We start from the raw sequence: 22,774 nt of genomic DNA on the forward strand, positions 1-22,774 counted from the left end.
GAACACCTAATTCACAGCTATGCATTTCTAATTTAAACATCTGACGAACACCCAATGCACAGCTGTGCATTTCTTTTTTAAATATCTGATGAACACCCAATGCACAGCTGTGCATTTGTATTTTAAACATCCGACGAACATCCAATGCACAGCTGTACATTTCTACTTTAAACATCTGATTAACACCCAATGCACAGCTGTGCATTTCTGTTTTAAACATCTGATTAACACCCAATGCACAGCTGTGCATTTCTGTTTTAAACATCTGATGAACAGCTAACATCTAACAGCCAACTTCACATACCTCTGGGTCGCTTTAAATCTTATCGCATGCATTGACGTATATAGGATCGGTCAACATCTGGGGCATAAGAGCCACGGTTAATGTACGAATGGCGCTAAGTTATGTGTAGTGTGTTTTAACCGATAAACAGGAAGTTTAAACGTGTTAGTGTAGTATTGCATGTGCTGCTTCTACGCACGCGGAATAATCTGTGCGAACTGAATGTCACTTATTTTGGACATTTTACTTTAAGGGTTAAAAGGTTGGTAAAAATTAATCAAGTTTTGTGAATCACTTAAAATGAAATTATATTGTGTTCACTGCTTAGAAGCATCGTCTTTCGTTAAATTTGATTTCGGAATACATTTATGTGCATTTATGTGCAGTTACATCAATCTTAAATAATTAACTCAAATTTGCCAACACAATCGAAGTTATTGAATACCACGAACAAGATAAATCGATCAATATTGCTGAAGGAACACGTCATTTGTATATTTGGCATAAATTGTTTCATTTTGGTAACTGTAAATGCAAAGCCATTTAAGAATAACTGAACACTTTATTTAATCAATACAAAAATAGTGCATAACCGTATTGTTAATTGTCTTTATTTGTATCGTTCTCTATTGTTCTTGTACGCCTTCGTTTTTAATGTTCCAAATTCTTCGGATGACAAAGCTGATAAAGCAGTTCGTGTTTTATCAGTCTTTTGATTAAATTATATTATTTCTGCCATAATTAGAAGCGACTGTAATCAACAAAAGTGTGATGACATCAATTATTCATGCATATAATGATGCTATTTCATAAAATTCAACAAGCGTCCATGTAAACATTTTTGATCTACAGTCACAAAAGAGTAAACGGGCAACATATTGGAATTTAAAGTCTAGCCGCCTGTGGCTAATTCCAGATATCGCATGGTATAAGATGAACTTTAGTCTCTTGCAAAGTCACTGATATTAGATAACCGTATATAAAAATTATTTCAAAGAACAAACGAACGGATTAAATATTAGATGCACCAGAACAGCGTTAGCTCCGCATGTATAATAACATCGTGTAAAGTGCATTCAGCAATATATTTTTCATATCTCACTTATTGCATTTTTCGTGGTGTTTAATAGTGTGTTTGGCCCACTGGACCATTTCTGGGATGACACTTTACGCACATGTATTATGCCAAGTTTTCTCAGATTACGGCCTTTATTTAATATAATTGTGTTCAGTTTAAGATTTCAGAAGATAATTTGTGTTTATGATTTTAATCTGAAAATCGACTTGGGTGTTAGCAAGCAAATTTTAGCGGCTATCGCTTTTTTTCCTTGTGAATTGATTGTTTCAGGAATTGCTGCCATTCTTTTATTTATTACCGATCGAGTTAAATGTCATGGTTTGGTAAAAATACTTTGTAAAGGGAAGTTTTAATTGAACACAAGTTGTAAAATCTATATAAACGAGTACATGTTTGTATTTTGAAATATTGCCTTTTGAGTTAGATATGATTAACGATAGAAATAAAATCACCGAGGGAATCATTCTTTAAAGGAAGTAATGCACTATCTGTAGTATTTGAACATATACTTACAATACATTATGTTTCTTAAGATACTAGAGGTAATGTATTATATCATATATCATTAAAGTTTCTCTAAAGTGTACCTACATGTACCCCATTCTCAAACAAGCGAAAACATACTCTATAATAAGGATACGTATGATAGATGCTCAATATAGTGCGGAATACGAATGTATAATTATTTACATATTGTAAACATGTTTTAGCCTGCTTAGTTGTGTAACATGCGTGCTATGTGTTAAGATACAGACATTTATTATAGGATGACAAGTGGATCTCCGGGATATTTTTTGTTGGTGATATTCGCAATATTTAAGCTATTGAACATGTTGCCATGCGAGCACAATGTAATATGAAACTTGTTGCAAACAGGAAATGTCCTCCATATTTTTGCTATTTAATGTCATAAACTTTCAAGGGCCCGATTTAGTTTAAGAATGAATAATATTCTTCAAACTGTTTGTTCTTAATAATTTTATTTTTGGGACTGACTTGACATTTAACACACAAAAGTGTATAATTTTGAAATTGTCGGTGTTAATGATACGAGCTCATTATTAAATTATCATTAAATTACTGGGCACCACTAACAATAAACGAATGCAAAATAGGGTCCATTTTTGCAACTAGACATTATAGCCAGTGCCTGTCAGCAGTTTTTACATTGATTAAAATAGTATATCGTACCGTAGACTGTTTCTCCCGCATAATTGTTAATAGGCTGGCTCTTTATCAATAAATAAACATGAGTTTCCTATTGCTTCCATTTAATATGTTTACATTGGCTTGGGAACAGATTGCCAGTTCTCCTTAGAGAATACACCATTTAATATTTTAGTATTTCCCTCGCTCACTAATGATCTCGTTATCTTTTCACATGTATTCAGTGAATTGATGATGAATCATGAATTACACAATACAATTGACCTTTCGACAGCCGATTGATTGACAGGCTTATTAACCAATCAGATTACAGCATAGATTAGGCCCGTTACTATCCGCCATTTTGTCCGTCAAACTCGCCGTTGTCCGACACATAAGCTTATACGTAATTCTGTGTTTTAAACAAAGAAAATGGTTAAAAGGTGCTGTTATGGCATTTGTTATTCAGACACAAGGTATCCAGAACGGTTAAAAGATGGAAGTACATTTTTTCCGTTCCCTCAACCGGGTACTAATCTTGAAAAATTCAAACGTTGGATTCGTCTTTGTGGTCGTCCACAAACAGCTTAATCTCAACATATTAAGCGATCGCCCGAAAGCAAAACACAGTCGTTATAATAAGATACTACGCGAAAATAGAAAATGTAAGTTTTGCAACGGACACGTTATAAAAAAGAGTATAACTTTGTACTTGTTTATCCTCTATATAGACAAATTAGAAAGGAACATTTAAAACCATTTTTCAAAGGTGGCCAACGTTAAATAAATTTGACATTCTAATGCAGTCGGCAAATAAATAGGACATTATAAACTTTGCTAGATTTTTTTAATGCTAATGAAATGCTTAATAATAAAGACAATGAGTTATTATTTTTAATAATATCACATAGAATAAAACATTTTTTATTTCTTTCGGTTTAAGTCTTCCAAATTTAATGTAAGTTAAGAAACTATTTTAAAATGCGCAAGTAATTATCAATAGGGGCCAATAAGTGTCATTTTACACCATATGTGGGCTTTCTACTAATCCGTTATCAAAACAGATGCCGCAAACTGTGAATGACCCTTTGAAAACCCGGTCTGATTAGCGAGTTTTTTTGTACATGAAAATTCTTTCAACTTCTTATATTTTAAACATTCTGGAAGATAGTTTTCGAGGAAATAATAATATATAATAATATATTGTGTATGTTACTTTTTTGACGACTTTGACTTTGTTATACGATTATAACAATGCGCATGGGTCATTTTGACCAAACGCATTGTAGATATGTGTTATATCGGATTTCAATAAAAACGTTCTTCGTCTTCTTATATAATAAATTTACTTACCTGTGCCACATTTGCGATGTTGCCATCGGTTGCAAAATTAACGGCTTTTAATTAAAAAACTGAAACATTTATTATTCAAGGAAAAATATTGTGACTAACGAACAATTCATACTGTATGCGATAATTTGCGATAATTTTGCCGACTTTGATAATAAAATTAACGGTTTTTAAGTAGACTAATAAACAAGTTATGACTATTTAATAGATATGATAATTATATTCAGCATAACTATTCAATGATAATAAAAACTATTGTATGGCCTTTCTGGTATACCATGAGGCCTTTTTGGTTCACTTATGCGGCCGATTCGCGTAGCCATTTTTATGACGGACTTCGGCGGAGTGACCCACTTGAAATCGGTGGGCGTGGCTTCACTCTCGCTGTCGAAAGGTCAATTAGTGACGCATAGTTTATCCCAGCGGCTTCACTCTCGCTGTCGAATTAGTGACGCATAGTTTATCCCATGTCACCGATCTATTTGTTGTTCATTATCCCTATATATTACAGGCGATTTTTGGAAGTTTGCAACATCCGCATAAGCAACTAATCGATATTTGTTTGTGCAAAAGTCGAGAAGAAATAACTATTGTACAGATGCTCTCACTTAGCTGACTGTGCGTGTATGTTTTAAAACTGCAATTACATTTGCAAATGTACTCCGGCTTCTATGGGGTATACTCAGGACCAGTTTACTTGTTAACCCTTTGCATGCTGGGAAATTTGTCGTCTGCTAAAATGTCGTCTGCTGAATTTCTAAAATTAGCATTTTCTTCGTGTTTTTTTTTCAAAGAATACTATCAGACTAGCAAACAGTTTGGATCCTGATGAGACGCCACATTTTGTGGCGTCTCATCTGGATCCAAACTGTTTGCAAAGGCCTTCAAAATTCGGTTCCAGCACTGAAAGGGTTAATAAAAGAAAGAATATTTCAACATTCGCATTAAAATAAGACTTCATTAAAAATGTTTCATTGCGTTTAACCATTGACTTGCGGGAATCTAAAGTGATCGAATTAAGTTTCAGTATGATAAAGTCTGCATATGTCTGAAATATCGTTATCGTCTCGTTCCAGATTTATACCAAACCTACGACCATCCGCTGACGTCTGCGCTGGCCCGATGGTCAAAGGCGTCTCGATGACCAAGAATGACCTGCATTCGGACGCGTGCACACTCCTGGGCCTCTTACGCCGGAACGAAGACAGACTGAATGATGCCGGTAAACAGCTGGTGAAGCAGAACCGGAAGTACGCTTGTGACGTGTTCATGCACGAAGTGGACGGTTGGACGCCGTTCCACGCGTTTGTTTTGAGAGGCGCTCGCAAAATGGTGAAACTTTGTCTGAAGGCGGGCGTCGACGTGAATTTGACTATGGGATCTCCTGACGGCGTCCCGGGCGGGTGCTCAGCGATCCACCTGGCCGCCCACCGCGGTGACGTCAGTATGATCGATGTGTTGATTTCAAACGGAGCTGATTTAAATGTGAGGGACAACAATGGTACGACCCCGGTGGTGTACGCGTCCTTAGCCAATAATAGTCTCGCAGTGCGGACATTGCAGCGCGCAGGCGCGGACGTGACCGGATGTGACGTGAACAGTAAACATAGTTCAGAGGATATGGGGTCATCCCCGATTAAGTGCCTTTTACCCTTTGTTTTCTCAGGGGGACGACGGTAGCATAACGTGATAGCTCAACCATGTGATCCAAGCATCATGAGCAGCAGCTGGAGCATTATAATTATTATTATTATTATTATTATTATTTTTATTATTATTTTTATTATTATTATTATTATCATCATTATCATTGTTATTATTATTATTATTATAATTATTATTATTATTATTATTTTGTTCAAATTTAGCATTTTTTATCACATAGAAAGATACATGTTTAAATAATAAGAGCATGTTTCATTTTGTGTCTGTCTGTATTTAAATGCATACCAAAGTCTTTAACGATACTTATAAATAAAGATTACTATGTCAGTGTATTTGTGCACTTGAATTTATCCCACGAGTTGAAGAAAGACGGTTTTGTTCAAACGAAATGTCTTTTTTCACCACTGCAAAATAAAAATAAAACACAAAATGGCTTCCATTTTATACTGACAAAATGTGTAACCCTACATCAAGATCCTGTTGAATACAGCTTTTTTTGTTTTTAGCTAAAATAATTTAAAAGAAACGCTGTATTGGACTGATAAGTACGGATTTTATTTATATACGGTATATTGATTTGAAAATAATCATTCAATTCATGTAAAAATCCGAAGCCTTCTTTCAGAATAAAAACTTTGGAGAACTCGTTTATCAAACGGTTACCAAATAGTGCTCATTGCAGTTAATAGTTTAAAGGGGCCTTTTCACAGATTTTGGCATGTATTTCAGTTTGTCATTAAATGCTTTATATTGATAAATATTTACATAGGATCTAAAAAGCTCCAGTAAAAAAACACAAGAATAACTTTTTTTTTAGAAAAAAAAGTGACCCTCAAAAGGACTCGAACCACTGACCACTGGAGTCCTGGAGTAAAAGTCTATCGCTTAGACCACTTATTCATCCGTGCTCATACAATGAGGGATGTATTTAATTTTTATACTTTAGAAAGCAATCCTCGTAGTTTCACAAAATATAACGACAACAACAAAACTCTCCAAATTATTCAATCGTTTCTCGTTGCAATGCTTTATAATTTTCAGGTTTTGAAATCGTCAAAAAGATGCCTATAGTGGATATTTTAGAGCATAGTAAATGTTCAGTATTACAGTTACCTCATAAATATCATAACTACAACGAAAATTTGCGAATCTGAAACGTTATTATTTAATTTTGTCAATTTACCAAAACGTGAAAAGGACCCCTTTAAAATAAACCAAACTTTTCTATAAAGTTGTAAACTAAACTATATATTAAACAGGAGTAAATTATGTTCTGGAGAAGTATTCCATATTTGATTGTATTGTCTATACAAAATACTATACTACTATTGTGCACAATGGTACCAAACGCTCTTTATATATTTATCCGCACCTTGGTTTAATAAGGTCACATCTCAACTGTTTGCGGATATAAAAAGTGGTTTTTAAAACTTGTGTAATGCTTTCAATGTGGGATAAGTATCGCTAATATCATTTGTCAGGTTAAACGTATCAATCCCCTTACAGTTTCGCATCCTAAGTTTGACGCACAAAATAATGAAGCCTTTAAATGGTTTTAACTTAGACATATTTAGCATTGACATTGTTCTTACAGGTTCTTATTTTCTCTCGAGTATCGCTTCATGCGCTTTGCTTGTAGTTTAAACTGAAATATGTTGGTTTTCGCAGTGTAAGCAAACATAACAATTCGATTTTCCGCGTTACGTTTGCACTTGAATTGCTCCGGCTAACGCCGTTCTATTCGTTCCCAGAAAGAATGAATTTTATAAAGACCGTAAAGGAGATTTAAACATTACATATAGATACCCTTTAAACAGCTGAACATCATTTTAATTTAAATGATTTTATTAACAAACTAAACCATCAAGTCATCTGGCACGAGTTGTCATTAATACCATATTTTATTAAACGAGTTCAGGAATTTTGTTAGTAAGCGAGCCTTTGGCGAGCTTACTAACGAATTTCCTGGACCAGTTTAATAAAATATGGTATTATATGACAACGAGTGTCATATCTTTTATATCACATGCTTTTAAATGAGCAAATTAAATCAATATTTACGCAAACATAATGATAAATCCCGAATGTTGTTTACATTTCGTAACGTCATTTGACGTGGCAACGTGTGATAAATAATATCAATGGCCATGACGCGAGTGTTTATTGTTCGGTAAGTGTAATGCTGGATAATTAGCAAAAAATACTATCAAATCCGTGAGTGTGTTTTGTTTCCAATTCAAAAACTATTTTCCCGGATGAATTAAGGTAAATAATTGTGATGCAATTTGTGTGCTCAAATATTTTTATATGAAATAGTGCAATTTAATTCTGTTCGACTTTGTTATTAATAGTTTTAAAGCTGAAAAACATAGATATCCAAGCGATCTATTACAATTGTCATCTAAAATGGCAATAATTATTTAAACTTATCTAATTTATATCCTCTTGTCAAGAAAAACGGTGCTATTAACAAAGTTTACACGTAGAACCGGTTCAAAAAGCCAGGACTTACATTAACTGGGGCTTCAAGAAAAGACATACTCGAGCAAATTACTTATTTTGCAAATGTGTTTAGCTTAAAATTGAATGATGTAATGTATTTCATTATTAGTATAACGCACGCAATGGTAAGTCGTCAACTTTGAATAAAAAAGTGCTTCTATTAAAATAATACAAGACACATTCTTTTATTTTAACGTTTAATATCAAGAATTCATTTTTGAATAAGAACGCATGGCCTTTAAGGTCAAGTTTGTATCAAAATATATAAATATATATTGCTAACAAATTAGTTATCATAATGATTGGCAACGGAAGTAAATAACAATCATGTTACCGACCAAATATTGCAAAATTGTATATAAACAGTCCGAGCTTATTAGACATAACTATACATATGCAAAAAAATGTATTTTTGATTGTGAACCCAATTGGCGTACCGGTGTTTGTTTAACCACCCACGCTTCAAAATCTATATCATATTGCGAAACTAGTTTTCCCAACATACCTTATTGACTTTGTTAACTGATCGTTCTAAATTCCACTAATGGTAGTTAAAAAAGGCCGAGGTTAATGCGTATTTAATTAATAACGTGCGAGTTACACTTAGTAAATCGACCTTGGTGAACAATTGGCTTTCGGCTAGTATTACAAACAGCGCCATGGTGAAACGAAACATGTTTACAAATGCTTTACATTCGAGTCCTTTATATTAAACTCTAAATTACGGGACACCTTTATTGTGTTTATTTTCTTAGGGTTACACGTACCTTAACATTTGCAAGTGATTTTTGATGAATGGGCACGAGGCGATATTGTATCCCAAACTCCGCGCAGAGATTTTACAGGAACCAGCATGGCATGATCAAATGAGAGCAAGGAACGACAACTCTGCGCGGAGATTGAGTGTATCCCTACTTTTGCAAGTTGATATATGTACGATAACTGTGTTTCTTACGACAGAAAATAACTAGAACAGCAAATGGGCTGAAACGATTAAAGAATGTCATAAAAAACTGCAGTTGCGTGCTTAAACCAAGCAGGAATAGTAATTAAAACGAATAAAAAGGGATAAAATGGGGGATGCAAAACAACATGTGGAACGGAAATAATTTGCTACCATAACTTGAGCACACTCGAAAATTGGAAACAAAAAGCAAGATCAAAACAAATGATTTGTAACGAACGGATACTAATAAAACAAAAGGCAATTGTGACTTGTAAACAATGATGACATTAGAAGCCCACAAAACCGCAAAGAAAGATATAGATCACATGCGTTGAAGTTAACATGTGTTACGTAACTTGAAATAATTTACTTTGAGTATATAAAAGTTACGTGCACTGTAATCACTCACGCTTTCCCTAATGACATTGTCTAATAATGATTTCGCTGACCTCAAGTTCTTTTAATAAGCATATTTATTTACAGATCTGTGGTAGCAAACAGGTAAATTCGACACTTGTATAATAATTAATATTCAAAATTCAAGATTGATAGATCTTTTGGTCGGTTCCAGAAGTTTTGACGTTTGCAAAATTGACAACATTCATTATTACAAATTAAATAGTTATTCGGCTTCTCATTTTTATATACGAGTATTCAATTTGTTCAACCCGGCTTCGTCTCGAAGGTTGTTGTCATAGAAACAAGTAGTTGCTTCAATTTCTGTCGTAAATTTATAATAAATCGGTGTCGAAACTCAAACTCATCAATCAAGTTGACGAAGGTTTTGTTAAAAAATAATGTTTCGTAACCCGTTGCGCGTTTTACGACAACGGATTATGGGCGGAAATAAAACTTGGGTACAGTTTAAATTGGCCGGGTACGTTGTACTTTATTTTCCGTACCCGATGTACATTTAGGTATACTTTAGAGCACCCGGGTTACATTTAAGTAATACTTGAACCAATCGAGCTGAATTGAGTCGTCTTGACACGTTCAGCATCAACATGTCAGAATCACGCAAAATGGGAACGCAGATATGTTTTAGGAAACAAGGTGAACACACATCGGTATGCTTTTTAAAATGCAACATATCGACGATTTACAACGTTTTAAAACAACCTTAACGCTTGAAAGACCGATTTAATCTTTCTAACGTAAACCACACTATGCGTAAAACTCATTAACGTTCTTGACGACAATACGATAGTTATACAAAGCATCAACGTCAATATTGATGCTTTATTTCACTCAGATACGTTGTTTTCAGCTCCAAGTACAGTGTTACAAAATAACCTTTTTGTACAACCATTAAAAAACCCATGTTTCCTTTATAACGAAGATGTTTGTGTATTGGGGAAAAAAAGTTAAAGCTTATTTCTCAAAATATATCAGCGCTAAAGTAATAAAGTGTTCGTGCGTGCAAAAAATATAATAATGTTTATATTCAAATAATAATAAAACGCGAAGCAGTTTTAAAAATAAATAAATTGGGCAAAAAACAGTAAATGTTTTCTTAACGTCGTCGTGACTGCATTTGAGGACAATTAACCCATTTATGCCTAGCGTCCTTAAAAAAGGACTTTGCAAACAACGTAGACACAGATGAGACGCCGCATGATGCGGCGTCTCATCAGGGTCTATGCTGTTTGGTTAAAATAATTTATGTAAGCAATATTCTAAATATAGAAAAAAATATAATATCCATCCCTAATTTTGGAAATAAATGGATCCAATTTAGAAGGATGGGAGAGTCCACTAGGCATAAATGGGTTAAACATAATACGAAACATCCTCCTATTACTCACTCCGAAGTCTTTTTCAGTAGAATTTGTCGGGTTTAGAACGATCAATGAACAAAGTCAATAAGATATATTGAACTAAATCACTTGATAATATATAATCGATTAATTTGAAGCGTCGGTGGTCAAATACGTAGGTCAATTGGGTACGCCTTTAGAAATCAACAGGCGTTATAGTTGTGTCATATTATGTCTGTCAATATAAGATTTTTCATAAGACTTTGTAGGTTTTTAGGGAGATAAAGCAAGATTGTTGTTTGCTTCCGTTGTCACGGACAAATAGTTTGTTAGAAATGGCTGTTCATAAATACCTGACATTAAACCTTCTGCGTTCTTACTTTTAAGCCAATAATTTAGACTCGAACCGGTATAGTAGAAACAAATGGAAGAACAAGTATTATTTTCTAACATTTTTGTTTGTATTTAAACTTGCCCAATGACATTTTTGACGTTTTAAATAATAATAAAATAATTTAAATTGCCACCATTGTTTCTAAAGATATTTGCATAGAAAGAAGTATTTTGTCGAGAAACTCTACTTCAAGCGGCCTTAAACTTAGGCTTTCTCTCTGAATCTCTTCTACTTGACTAAGCTGTTCATGGCAAAGCTTTTCGACGAGAAAAGAAAGTACACTTATTAGTATTGATATTAATATACGAAAATTCTTCTTCTTCTTCTCTTGGATCAAAATAGCACGGAAGTTACACTAACATTATTTCTAAATATAAGTCAGAGCAAAAACAGTTTATAGCTAAAAAAACAGCAAACTTTGAAAGTCTTTGCGTTACTAGAAAAACAACGTAACACTCAGCGATCAATGAAAATTTACGTCATGACAATTGATAGTAATTTGATGCGCAAGTGTGATGCGAAGTTCCTACGCGACAGCTGTAACAAATCAGTTGAGAAATATAACCGTATTATCGGCCAGAAACACACTGGCAAACGACTGACGACGAATCGAATAATCGATATGTGAGGATTTTTCTTACTTGTGCCGAAGTCTTAATTAATAGGCGTTTTAACTGGATTCAGTTTTGTTTATGTGCGAAAGAATAAATATTACAATTTTATGTAAAATGTCACTTGTATAAAAATCAGCTTATTGTAACAAAAGATGCGCTATTCATTATGTCTCTTTAGCTGAATTATTCCTAATTCATATGTTAGAAATTTATATAGCTGAAACGAAAATAGACATAATGTTAGCTTTTAAGTCTAAGCGTCACATTGGCCGTCATAGTAAGGCTCGATTGGTCATTTTCGGCTCGGGTACTACTTAAATGTATCCCGGGTACTCTTAAGTTTACTTAAATGTATGCCGGGTACGGAAAATATACTAAAACGTACCCGGGAATTTTAACGCTAAATTGATCGTTGTCGGCTTTTTTTAAATTAATTTTGTTCATATTTATTTCAATATTCAGTAAAAATACCTCTATATTATTTAAAATCGTACTCAAAAAGCATGTTGAGGCAGTGTTTGTTCAGATAGTATATTGTTTCGTATTCCGTAGCGCGTTTTACGAGATCGTACTTTGGGCGGGAATAGACCTCGGGTGCAGTCTAAATTGGCCGGGTACGTGTTATCATATTTTCTGTACCCGGGGTACATTAAAGTATACTAAAGAGTATCCTGGGTACATTTAAGTGGTACCCGAGCCGACAATGTCCCCAAAAGAATTCACTGATGAAGAACTTGTTTTTATTGTTTTAGTGTTTTAATTTATTAATTAACATTTTTTAATCGGACAATACCTATAATACATTGCATTAAGCGTTGTGTATTACTGAGTATACCGCTGTAAACATTCTGTATTCATTAAAGTATACAAAGCACAAACAAAATTAACGCCATGGTCCGTCAAATACATACACTGTGAACATTTGTGTAAGAAACAACACATAAAACAAATCCCAAATAATATATTTTGTTGTAATTGATAACACCTTCATTTCAAATAACTAATGATCAACACTATCACATTTTAACCATTATTTTAAACAACCAATGGTTGCGGCCCATGCATAAATAATTTTTATAGATTTGTTTTAATGTTAAACATGTGTTATCATTCAATATTCAAAGTAATTATCATGCATAGATTATATATATATCACATGTAGAAAGCACATAAATACATAAAGATCAAACGAATATTTGAACTATAAATAATAACAATAAATTAAAAATAACGCTTTACAATTAATTTCCTCTTAAGCAATTTGTTTCAGTTTAACACATGCAATAATTGAAAAAGCATATATTGCGTTTTGGTTGGCTAAATCAATGAACATATTCAGTGAGCATCAGCGTTGCCTTCCTTTATTGGTAAAGATTTTATAACGAGTTCAATACACACTACTATCCTTACAGACGTCGTACAATAGACAGAGTAAAGATTCTTGACTTTTATTTAATATTGGCAATAAAACAACTTTGCCATTGGAAATCGTAAATTTGAAAGAAATGTATCAACAATGAAGGGGAAAGGCTGTCATCTCAGTTAAGTAAATCAACGCCTGTGGAAATGTACAATATGCTCTGTATGCGTGCAAAAGTTGTGGTACATGTATGCCCTTTTTATACCAAAGAAAAAATATATATGAAAAAGCGTTTTGGCACAATAATTTAAATTAGTATTATGGTATTTTGATTATTTTTCAATCAAATGTAACACGTAATCGATGATACTTTTGTCAAGTTAGCGAGATCATTTTGCTTACCAAAAATGTTTGTTTAACATTAAGCTATTCAATGCAGAGCGCTTTATTCGGTAACCCAACGAGGCTTGTTAAGTTTAAAATCTGAAAATATTTTAGGAAGGACTTACGTGCCAATTACGAATACCGAATACCAATAATGCAATGGTTATGTGTGAATGCGACTAGATCACTCAAAAGGAATGTATTTCAAATGGGCAATTCAGTTCATGGTACGAGGTATCTTATAGTGCAGACTGAGATATGCTTTTAAATCAGCAAATAATTAACATGATTGTCATGACATGATTGTCATACTGAGACTATACATTTCGAAATCAATACATGCAAACTAGGTCGGTGTAAACGGTGATTTCTTACTCGTTTCTTAACAAGCAAAATCTAATGTATTGATGCACAAAGTATAAAGCAATACGACTACAAAACAAAAAGAATTTAAAATCGATACGAAATGATTAATGTTAATTGGCAAAGGTGTATATTAAATGATTAATAATTATGCTAGACACGCAACAAATATTCGTATATAACAGTCGAATATAGCACAGGAGGGAAGCCCATAGTATTATGGTATATATATATATATATATATATATATATATATATATATATATATATATATATATATATATATATATATATATATATATATATATATATATATATATATATATATATATATGCTAAACAAACAAAAAAATAATACTATGGGCTTCCCTCCTGTGGAATAGAGTACTGACATGGATAAAATGTATCTGTAAAAGTCGCCTGACAAGATTCAATACTATTTTTAAAAAATACCATTAAAACACGTAACGTATATATCCGCACATATTGACCGGCATTTATTAGAGATATAAAAAATCTTTGTTACATTCCCCGTACCACCGCGTTTTTCTTTTTTAAAAAGTAACTTGGCTTAAGGTATGAACAGCCTGCATTTGAGTGTGAATTTTTTTAAATATGTATGATTAATGAATTTATACATAAAAATAAAAACAAAAATACGTTCAAGCATATTTCCACACACGCATTTTCCAGATGTCAAATTTAATAAATACATTTTCCACATTTTCTGATTTTTTAAATATCTGTACCCATTACAAATAACATTCTGAGAAAAGGAGAAATGTATATATCTTTTTCAAATCAGCATTAAATATTCATTTCAACACCTATCAATTTCAATGAAGCAATATTAGGATCATAACTTTTTACTCTTTTAAGAATTTGTCATGCATGTATTGACAGACGTACGTAAAATATAAAATGCATTTATTAATTAGAAATGGCTCTGTGTAAGTTACAAAACAAACTTAATAAATGAAAATTGAAAACAATGTTTGTGTCTTCTTCGAACCGATAATAATGCTGTTACTGCTGCTGCTGCTGCTGATAATGATGATAAGGATGAAAATGATGATGATTGAAACACAAGGTTGAGGTATCACGTTATGCTACCGTCGTCCCCCTGAGCATACGAAGGGTAAAATGCACTTTATCGGCGATGACGTCATATCCTCTGGACTATGTTTGCTGTTCAGTTCACATCCAGTCATATCCGCGCCTGCGCGCTGCAATTTCCGTACTGCGAGACTATTGTTAGCCAAGGAAGCATACATCACCGGAGTCTTACCATTTTTATCCCTCACATTTAAATCCACCCCGTTTGAGATTAACACATCGATAATACTGACGTCACCACGGTGGGCGGCCAGGTGAAGCGCTGAACATCCGCCTGGTACGCCGTCTGGTGATCCCATAGTCAAATTTACGTCGACGCCCGCCTTGAGACAAAGTTTTACCATTTTGCGAGCGCCTCGAAGGACAAAAGCGTGAAAAGGCGTCCAGCCGTCCACTTCGTGCATGAACACGTCGCAAGCGTACTTCCGGTTCTGCTTCACCAGCTGCCTCCCGGCGTCATTTAGGCTGTCTTCGTCCCTCCGCAAGAGCGCCAGGAGTGTGCAAGCGTCCGAGTTCAGATTATTCTTGGTCATCGAGACGCATTTAACCATCGGGCCAGCGGTGACGTCAGCGGATGGTTGGTGGTTAGGTATATATCTAGAACGAGACGATACCGATATTTCAGACATATGCAGATATAATATAATGAGCCTTCTATTTGATCACGTTATAATCTCGCAAGTCTAAGGTAAATCACATTGAAACAAAACAGTCTGCGTTTATTTTACTCCGTGCTTAATTGATTATTTGTGGTCATTAGTTCTCATTTTAATGCAAATGTTCAAATAGTCTTCATTTTCCAATACCATACTTGGCATTAGTATATATCGCAGAAGCCTGAGTTATTTCCAAATGTAATTGCACTTTTGAAAGCATATACATGCTTTAAGTAATGATTGTGCATGTGCACTCTATATTTATTTATTAACTGTTAAGTATAAGTATATCGCTGCAACAATATAACCAAACGAATATTGCGTTGCCTCGTTCGGTACAATAAAGTCGCACACAGCTCGTAGACGTGCTCATTGAGATTATTTGCCATTTTACTCGACGCTTTCCACGTCCACAAAGTACTCTAATCAACAAGATACGGGCGAGACCAAAACGGGCCAGGCCACAGCAAAAAATGTAAATGTGATAAAGGAAATCTTATCTGTAAATTGATAAGTAAATGACCACGTTGTACACGTGAATGCTTGATCATTTTATCAAAATTTTGTTATTTCGTTCTAATTGATAGGGTATTTATGTGCACGTTGCAAACTGCCAAACACCATACTGTCTGGATCATATTAGGATAATTGACAACAATCTGAAATCGATAAACTAAGGGTTACAATATAATTTATTAAATAATTCTGAATTGCAACAATCATTATTTTATTGTAAACGTGTTAAAAGCTATCAAGAGGGTCAATACATTATTGAACATTGGAAATAGATGTACTTTGTACTTTCAACACAAATATAACATTATCTACGAAGTTTTGCAATTCACATCCCATGCCAATGCAAAAATATAAAATGGCAGCTATACACAGGAAACTCGTGTCAATATATTGATCAAGAGGCTTATTAATAAATTGTGCGGATAAAAGTCTACGCTGCGAGCTTCTTTTATACATGTAAATATTTCAGACTGTCACGAGCAATAATTCATATACGGAAGCGATTGGTCTGCTTCGTATTATGCCCATATTAATCTGTCAATTCAATACTGGGCCCGTATTCACCAACCCATTCTTAGACTTTGAAGAAACATGGACTTAGATCCGAGAAGTCATACTTCCGATTTAGAATAGATACAGACTATCGAAAGAGCATACGTCATAAGCACATTCTTCTCTATGACGCCTGATACAATTATAGATTTTAACTGTGAAGTACGAATAAACAATACACAATTGTTAGCTAAACTAATTATTGTTATTTATTTTGAAATATTATGTATTAATGGTCTTCTTAAGTGTAAAAAAAAACAACAGATTGGTGAATCCATTTCCTGGAATGTTTATAATGTTAAATAGAAGAAATAATGCCATCCTTTCTTATTTGCATCAAGATAAACTGTGCCAGTATGTTCGCTTATCAAAGTGTCAGTTAGGTTAAACATTAACATTATCACAAAAATATCAAGAACACCACGCTGTAATAAATGACTGTATGGAACATATGCCACCTATCTAACCATACTGATAGAACATGTGTAAATATATGTTATTTTGTATTTACTACTATATTGAGCCAATCACTGCATTCTTATTAACCCTTAAAGCGCTGGCGCTGAATTTTAAAGGCCTTTGCAAACAGTTTGGATCCAGATGAGACGCCACAGAACGTGGCGTCTCATCAGGATCCAAACTGTTTGCTATTCTGATAGTATTCTTTGAAAAAAATCGAAGAAAATGCTAATTTTAGAAATTCTGCAGACGACATTTTAGCAGACGACAAATTTCCCAGCATGCAAAGGGTTAAACAGTGTGTTGTTATTGTTTTTGGTGTTCTTGAGATCGCGTTTGGTCTTCATGTGAAACTGTCGATTTATGTATGACGTTATATATATATAGTATATTTATTGATATACCAACAATGGATACAAGTATTATATCTTTATGTCAAAGCTTTGTGATATTATTAATTGTTCAATGATATATGGCATAATACATAACTGTTAGTCCCTTGAAAGCAAGAATGAATTATCAGTTATTATTCAAATAATATTGATAGGGCAGTTCTTCCATAATAGAAGTATTTACTAGGCCATTAGATTTCTCTCGTAAATATTTCAATATTTCAAAATAAACGTGTATAGAGCGTTAACGACCTGTGTTAAATTATAACTTTCATTTTAAAAACATGATCAACTAACCATGAAATGTAACTCCATTGATAATATATAAAATCATTTAAACAATAAAAGTATATTTTATGAGGCGCGGTATTTCGCTTCATTAGCTTAGAAATACGCTGGTGATCAAACGAATTTTATTTACCGAAATGTGATTAGGTTGACCTTTTCATATTTATGTATTGACCTTTTCACAGTCCTTCAACGATCAATTAACAAGAATATTCACGATTCCGCTGAAATATGCTACCACCTAAGTCCGTTTCAGAATTAAAAACATAATCACAAAATATCGTCTATAATCTTTAATTGAACACAAATTCAGTGAATATTCACCAACAACATGGTGATAAGGTGGATATGACATCTTGCAAAAAGCACTATACACTATGATATACATACGGATAAGATTCTAATTTAAGATTTCATCAGTTAATTTCCTCTTGTAATTAAAATCATTATCTCCTTTACATATCAGTAACTTTGTCCGAGACTTAAGTTCATCTCATACAATACGATATATTGAATTAGCAAAAATCTGCTAGAATGTAAAATTGCCACTTTGTTTCCCGTTTACTCTTGTGTGACTGTCACTGTAGATAAACCAATGTTAACATAGACACTTTTCGTATTGAATGAAATAGCATCAATATATGTATGAATAATTTATATCACCACGCTTTTCTTTGATAAGAGTCGCTCCTAATTATGACAAAACTAATGTAATAAACAAGAGCGATATAGCCGGAACTGTATTATCATATTCGTCATCTATTTTGTATATATAAAACAAATGTTTACACGAATAACCGAGAATTAAAAACATAAAGACAAAAGCAATACGGTTGCCCAAAAATATTAATCCATTTGTGCCTAGTGGACTCTCCCATCCTTCTAAATTGGATCAATTTATTTCCAAAATTAGGGATGTTTAGTATATTTATTTCTATATTAAAAATGTTTCTTACGGAAATTCCTTTAAGCAACCAGCGCAGACTCAGATAAGACGCCGCATCATGCGGCGTCGCATCTGGGTCTACGCTATTTGACAAGGCCTTTTTTCTTGACGCTATGCATAAATGGGTTAAGAAGTTGAGCTATTTTATATGGCTACGCATTTATAGTTGCCAAGCTGGAACAATTTACGCCGATGTGAGTATAGCATAAACCTGTGTTCGTAATGAAATATTGATTTATCGTTTTGTTTCATGATATGCAATAACTTTGATTTTGTTGGCAAATTTGATTTAATTATTAAAGACTCATTTATTGCACATTTTCCGAGATAAAACCTTACGAACATGGCGTCTAACCAGTGAAAAACGAAATCAAATTATTAACCATTAAGATATTTTACAGTGTAATATTTCTGTAATTTCCGTTTTAGTAGTCTATACAAATTAAACTGTTTTACAAACCTTTTAATCATTAATTTAAAACTTCCCAAACAAGTGAAGTGTAGTACACACATGTTACTCCACGTTCGTAAAAGCAGCACAACTTTGCAATACTACAGTCGACACGTTTAAAACTTCCTGAATGCACACACGCCGGTTACAATACACTAATCATACAACTTAAACACATTCAAACACAAGTAGTGCGTAACAGTATGTAACATTTTTTACCCATTGTATACACTTCAAAGCATGCGTTAAGAATTAAATCGGCCCAGAGTATTTCGTTTTTGAAATGGCAGGCACGATTTATAAAAGACAGTATCGATAAGTAAACCTATTTTCACGGTAAATGATAATTTAATCCACCGTTAAAGTCTATACCACTGAATAACATTTGGCAAGTGACAATGGTCATATCACAGTTTTTGACCGACTGTATTTACGTCAGTGCAGGTTAAAGCCACCGACGTACTTATTGTGTCTGTGTCGCTGCCAAATTAACAATAATAGATTAACGCTAAGTAGAGAACAACAGGGATGTTTGTTAACATGGCTTTAATGCTTTGTTTCACAAAATAAAGATCACAAACCTATTTTCGCCGTAAAGGACATTTTAATCCACTGTTAATATTCATAGAAAAGAACCGAAGATAATGTCGACTTAATCATATACATCGTAAAAAAAACAATCAAGCAATAATAAATACACAATACTCACGTCTCAAATTATCAACAAAAACATGTTATGTATATTTTCCAAACCGTAGTGATTACTAATAAAATTATTAAATAATATTAATAAGGATTTGTTGTTGTTGTTGTTGTTGTTGATTAATAACTTTAAAATATTGTAGATCAGTTTAATTTTCTTAATCTACTCTTTGAGAGATACTGTTTCTTACGCTTAACCGTTCATTTAAAATGTCTCATCGTTTCGAGATACGTTACGCGATATTAAAGGGGCCTTTTCACAGATTTTGGCATGTTTTGAAGTTTGTCATTAAATGCTTTCTATTGATAAATGTAAACATTTGCTCTAAAAAGCTGCAGTAAAAACATCAAAAATAAAATTTAAAAAAGAAAAAAAAGTAACCCTCAACAGGGCTCGAACCACTGACCCTTGGTGTCCTGGCGTAAAAAGTCTCCGACTTAGACCACTCGACCATTCTTCCGCTTGCAATGTCAGATGTATTTTATACTATATATAAGCAATCATCGTAGTTTCACAAAATATGGCGACACCAACAGAACTCTCCAAATTATTCAATCGTTTCGCGTTGCAACGCTTTATAATTTTCAGGGTTTTAAATCGTCAAAAGATGCATATAATGGCTGTATAAGAGCATGGTAAATATTCAGTATTGTTTCCTCACAAATATCTTAACTAAATCGAAAATTTACGAATCTGAAACAACATTTTTAAATTTTGTCAATTTACCAAAACGTGAAAAGGCCCCTTTAATTAATCAATACATGTTCGCTATGAAGTCTTTGTAAATGTAGGCGATATAAATCGTCTATAAATATTATCATATTTCGCAACGGCAATCTCTTGCAGTCAAGAAACAGGAGAACATATAAATAATTAAAAACTTTGCTAATAATGTCGCTATTAATTGAACATTACTTTGTTACACAGACATAGTTCAAGGTATGTTCTGTAGTGTATGTTTTGTATTTTCAGTTGAAACAAAGCACGCAAAATTACAAGAAAAGAGGTTTTCGATGCTTTATCAATTGATTAAATTGTATAGACTCTGCAAACAGTAGCTTGGTCTGCATTTAACCCTTTGCATGCTGGGAAATTTGTCGTCTGATAAAATGTCGTCTGCTGAATTTGTAAAATAAGCATTTTCTTCATTTTTTTTCAAAGAATACTATCAGAATAGCAAACAGTTTGGATCCAGATGAGACGCCACGTTTTGTGGCGTCTCATCTGGATCCAAACTGTTTGCAAAGGCCTTTAAAATTCAGCTCCAGCGCTTTAAGGGTTAAGCTATATACACACATTACCGCGCAATGTTTTTATTCTTATCTATCCGCTATCAATAATCGAATGCCGATTTATCGACTAGACTCATTGGACAATGGGTAAGGTAAACGAGAAGAAAGCCTCGACAATGTGCTGGGTAGGAAAATATTAATATGCATGATTTATAGATGTTTAACTGTTTGAAATACTCGTTAATATAGTCAACGTCAAGTCTATTTAAAAGAGCTTTATGTAATCTTATAACAAGTTCCAATTTCTTAATCCTGTACTATTATGTATCATATTATTACCTCTGACCAAACTAAGTCAAAGTAATTATTAACCGATCACATGTCACTTTCAGATTGAAAATTAACCTTCATTCTGTACCGGTATTCATAACAAGACACGCAAAACTGTGGTATCTAGTCGAGTTACTATTTACTCGGGTAAAATCGAAGTTTTTAGCAAATTCAAGTCTTTCTAAATGAATGTATTGTTTATTTTTGTAACTGGTCGACCTGTTGAATAAACTGTTGATTATGCATACATTCGGAAGTCACGTATCTATTTTCAATTGTCTATACGTTAATCATTAGATTGTTATTGGCCAGTTGTTACAAAAAGAAACACTTACGATATGAATATCAATTAAAATACAAAGATTAGGTTTCATTCGATTAAACGTTAAGCACCGCTGTAAGAAATCGTCTGACTGGCACTGACAATTTGTAAAAAATACATTCGATATTATAATTCTGAATCATTTTTTATTTCGGTCTGACAAAAATGTGAGCGCAATGTACACTACACATGTATGAACGTAAAATTGTATTTAGATAACAAAAACGAACGCAAACAAATACTTTTGTATTATTCTCATCCGTGTGTAACATTTTCTTGAGTCGGCGAAGGAGTGCAAACGCTTAAACATCCTGTTTACATGATGCTTTACGTTTTCCGTCACATTTTACGCCATTACAAAACGCAATTAGCAATTATTAAAAAAAAATATCCGATTTTCCGTTGATGATTATGAAAAATTAAAGTTTTTACGTTTTTTTAAATAAAGCATTGAATCTATGACATTTTTAACACTGTCATTAAGCCTAATTGTGAACTAGCCCCCGTAAGGAATCTTACAACAAACTCATGGCATGTTATGCAAAAAGCGTAAAAGCGTAACAATTATTACCTTAATTTCGCTCCCACTTTTATCATAAATGCACTAAATTTGCTTTCTTTCATGTTTAAATCCAATACGAGAATGAAGACAATGTTTTCTCTACCCGTACTTTAATATCGATATCAATAATTGATCACGTGCTGTGACGTCATGTATCGTGTTCAACAATTCTATTCCCGGATTGCAAAATTGCCGAGCCGCGGTCGATAACACTTTCTTTTCGCATTTACTGTACATAAACTGATTTCCACATACCAAAACATCAGCCTACGCTCGTCTGGCTATTCCGGTGAGATAGATATTGCCCTTTGCTCACATGACCGTTGCGATGTGATGAATTTGAACATCTACATTATATTGCATTACTAAAAATAGTGCACGCGCGAGTGAAGGGCCCTATAACCCAT

At 33.5% G+C, this 22,774-nt stretch overlaps 2 protein-coding genes across 3 annotated transcripts; one reads left to right on the top strand and one right to left on the bottom strand.

Moving 5' to 3' along the window:
• Positions 1–385: 385 nt before the first annotated feature.
• On the top strand, positions 386–5,951 carry LOC127850472 (uncharacterized). Its single transcript, XM_052383545.1, has 2 exons — positions 386–545; positions 4,934–5,951. The coding sequence occupies exon 2, from the start codon at positions 4,980–4,982 to the stop codon at positions 5,535–5,537; it is 558 nt and encodes a 185-aa protein (XP_052239505.1). The 5' UTR covers positions 386–545; positions 4,934–4,979; the 3' UTR covers positions 5,538–5,951.
• Positions 5,952–14,181: 8,230 nt separating this feature from the next.
• On the bottom strand, positions 14,182–22,505 carry LOC127850470 (E3 ubiquitin-protein ligase mind-bomb-like). Of its 2 annotated transcripts, none has more exons than XM_052383542.1 (2): positions 22,377–22,505; positions 14,182–15,555 (listed from the first exon to the last, which is right to left on the bottom strand). In XM_052383542.1, exons 1-2 carry the CDS (start codon positions 22,427–22,429, stop codon positions 14,952–14,954), a joined length of 657 nt encoding a protein of 218 aa, XP_052239502.1. In that variant the 5' UTR covers positions 22,430–22,505; the 3' UTR covers positions 14,182–14,951. The 2 variants fall into 2 exon arrangements, with proteins under 2 accessions (XP_052239502.1, XP_052239503.1); XM_052383543.1 differs by lacking the exon at positions 22,377–22,505 and adding an exon at positions 19,228–19,512.
• Positions 22,506–22,774: the final 269 nt, after the last annotated feature.

The sequence above is a fragment of the Dreissena polymorpha genome, chromosome 11, assembly GCF_020536995.1.
Source record: "Dreissena polymorpha isolate Duluth1 chromosome 11, UMN_Dpol_1.0, whole genome shotgun sequence".
In the NCBI taxonomy this organism is placed as follows: Eukaryota; Metazoa; Mollusca; class Bivalvia; order Myida; family Dreissenidae; genus Dreissena; species Dreissena polymorpha.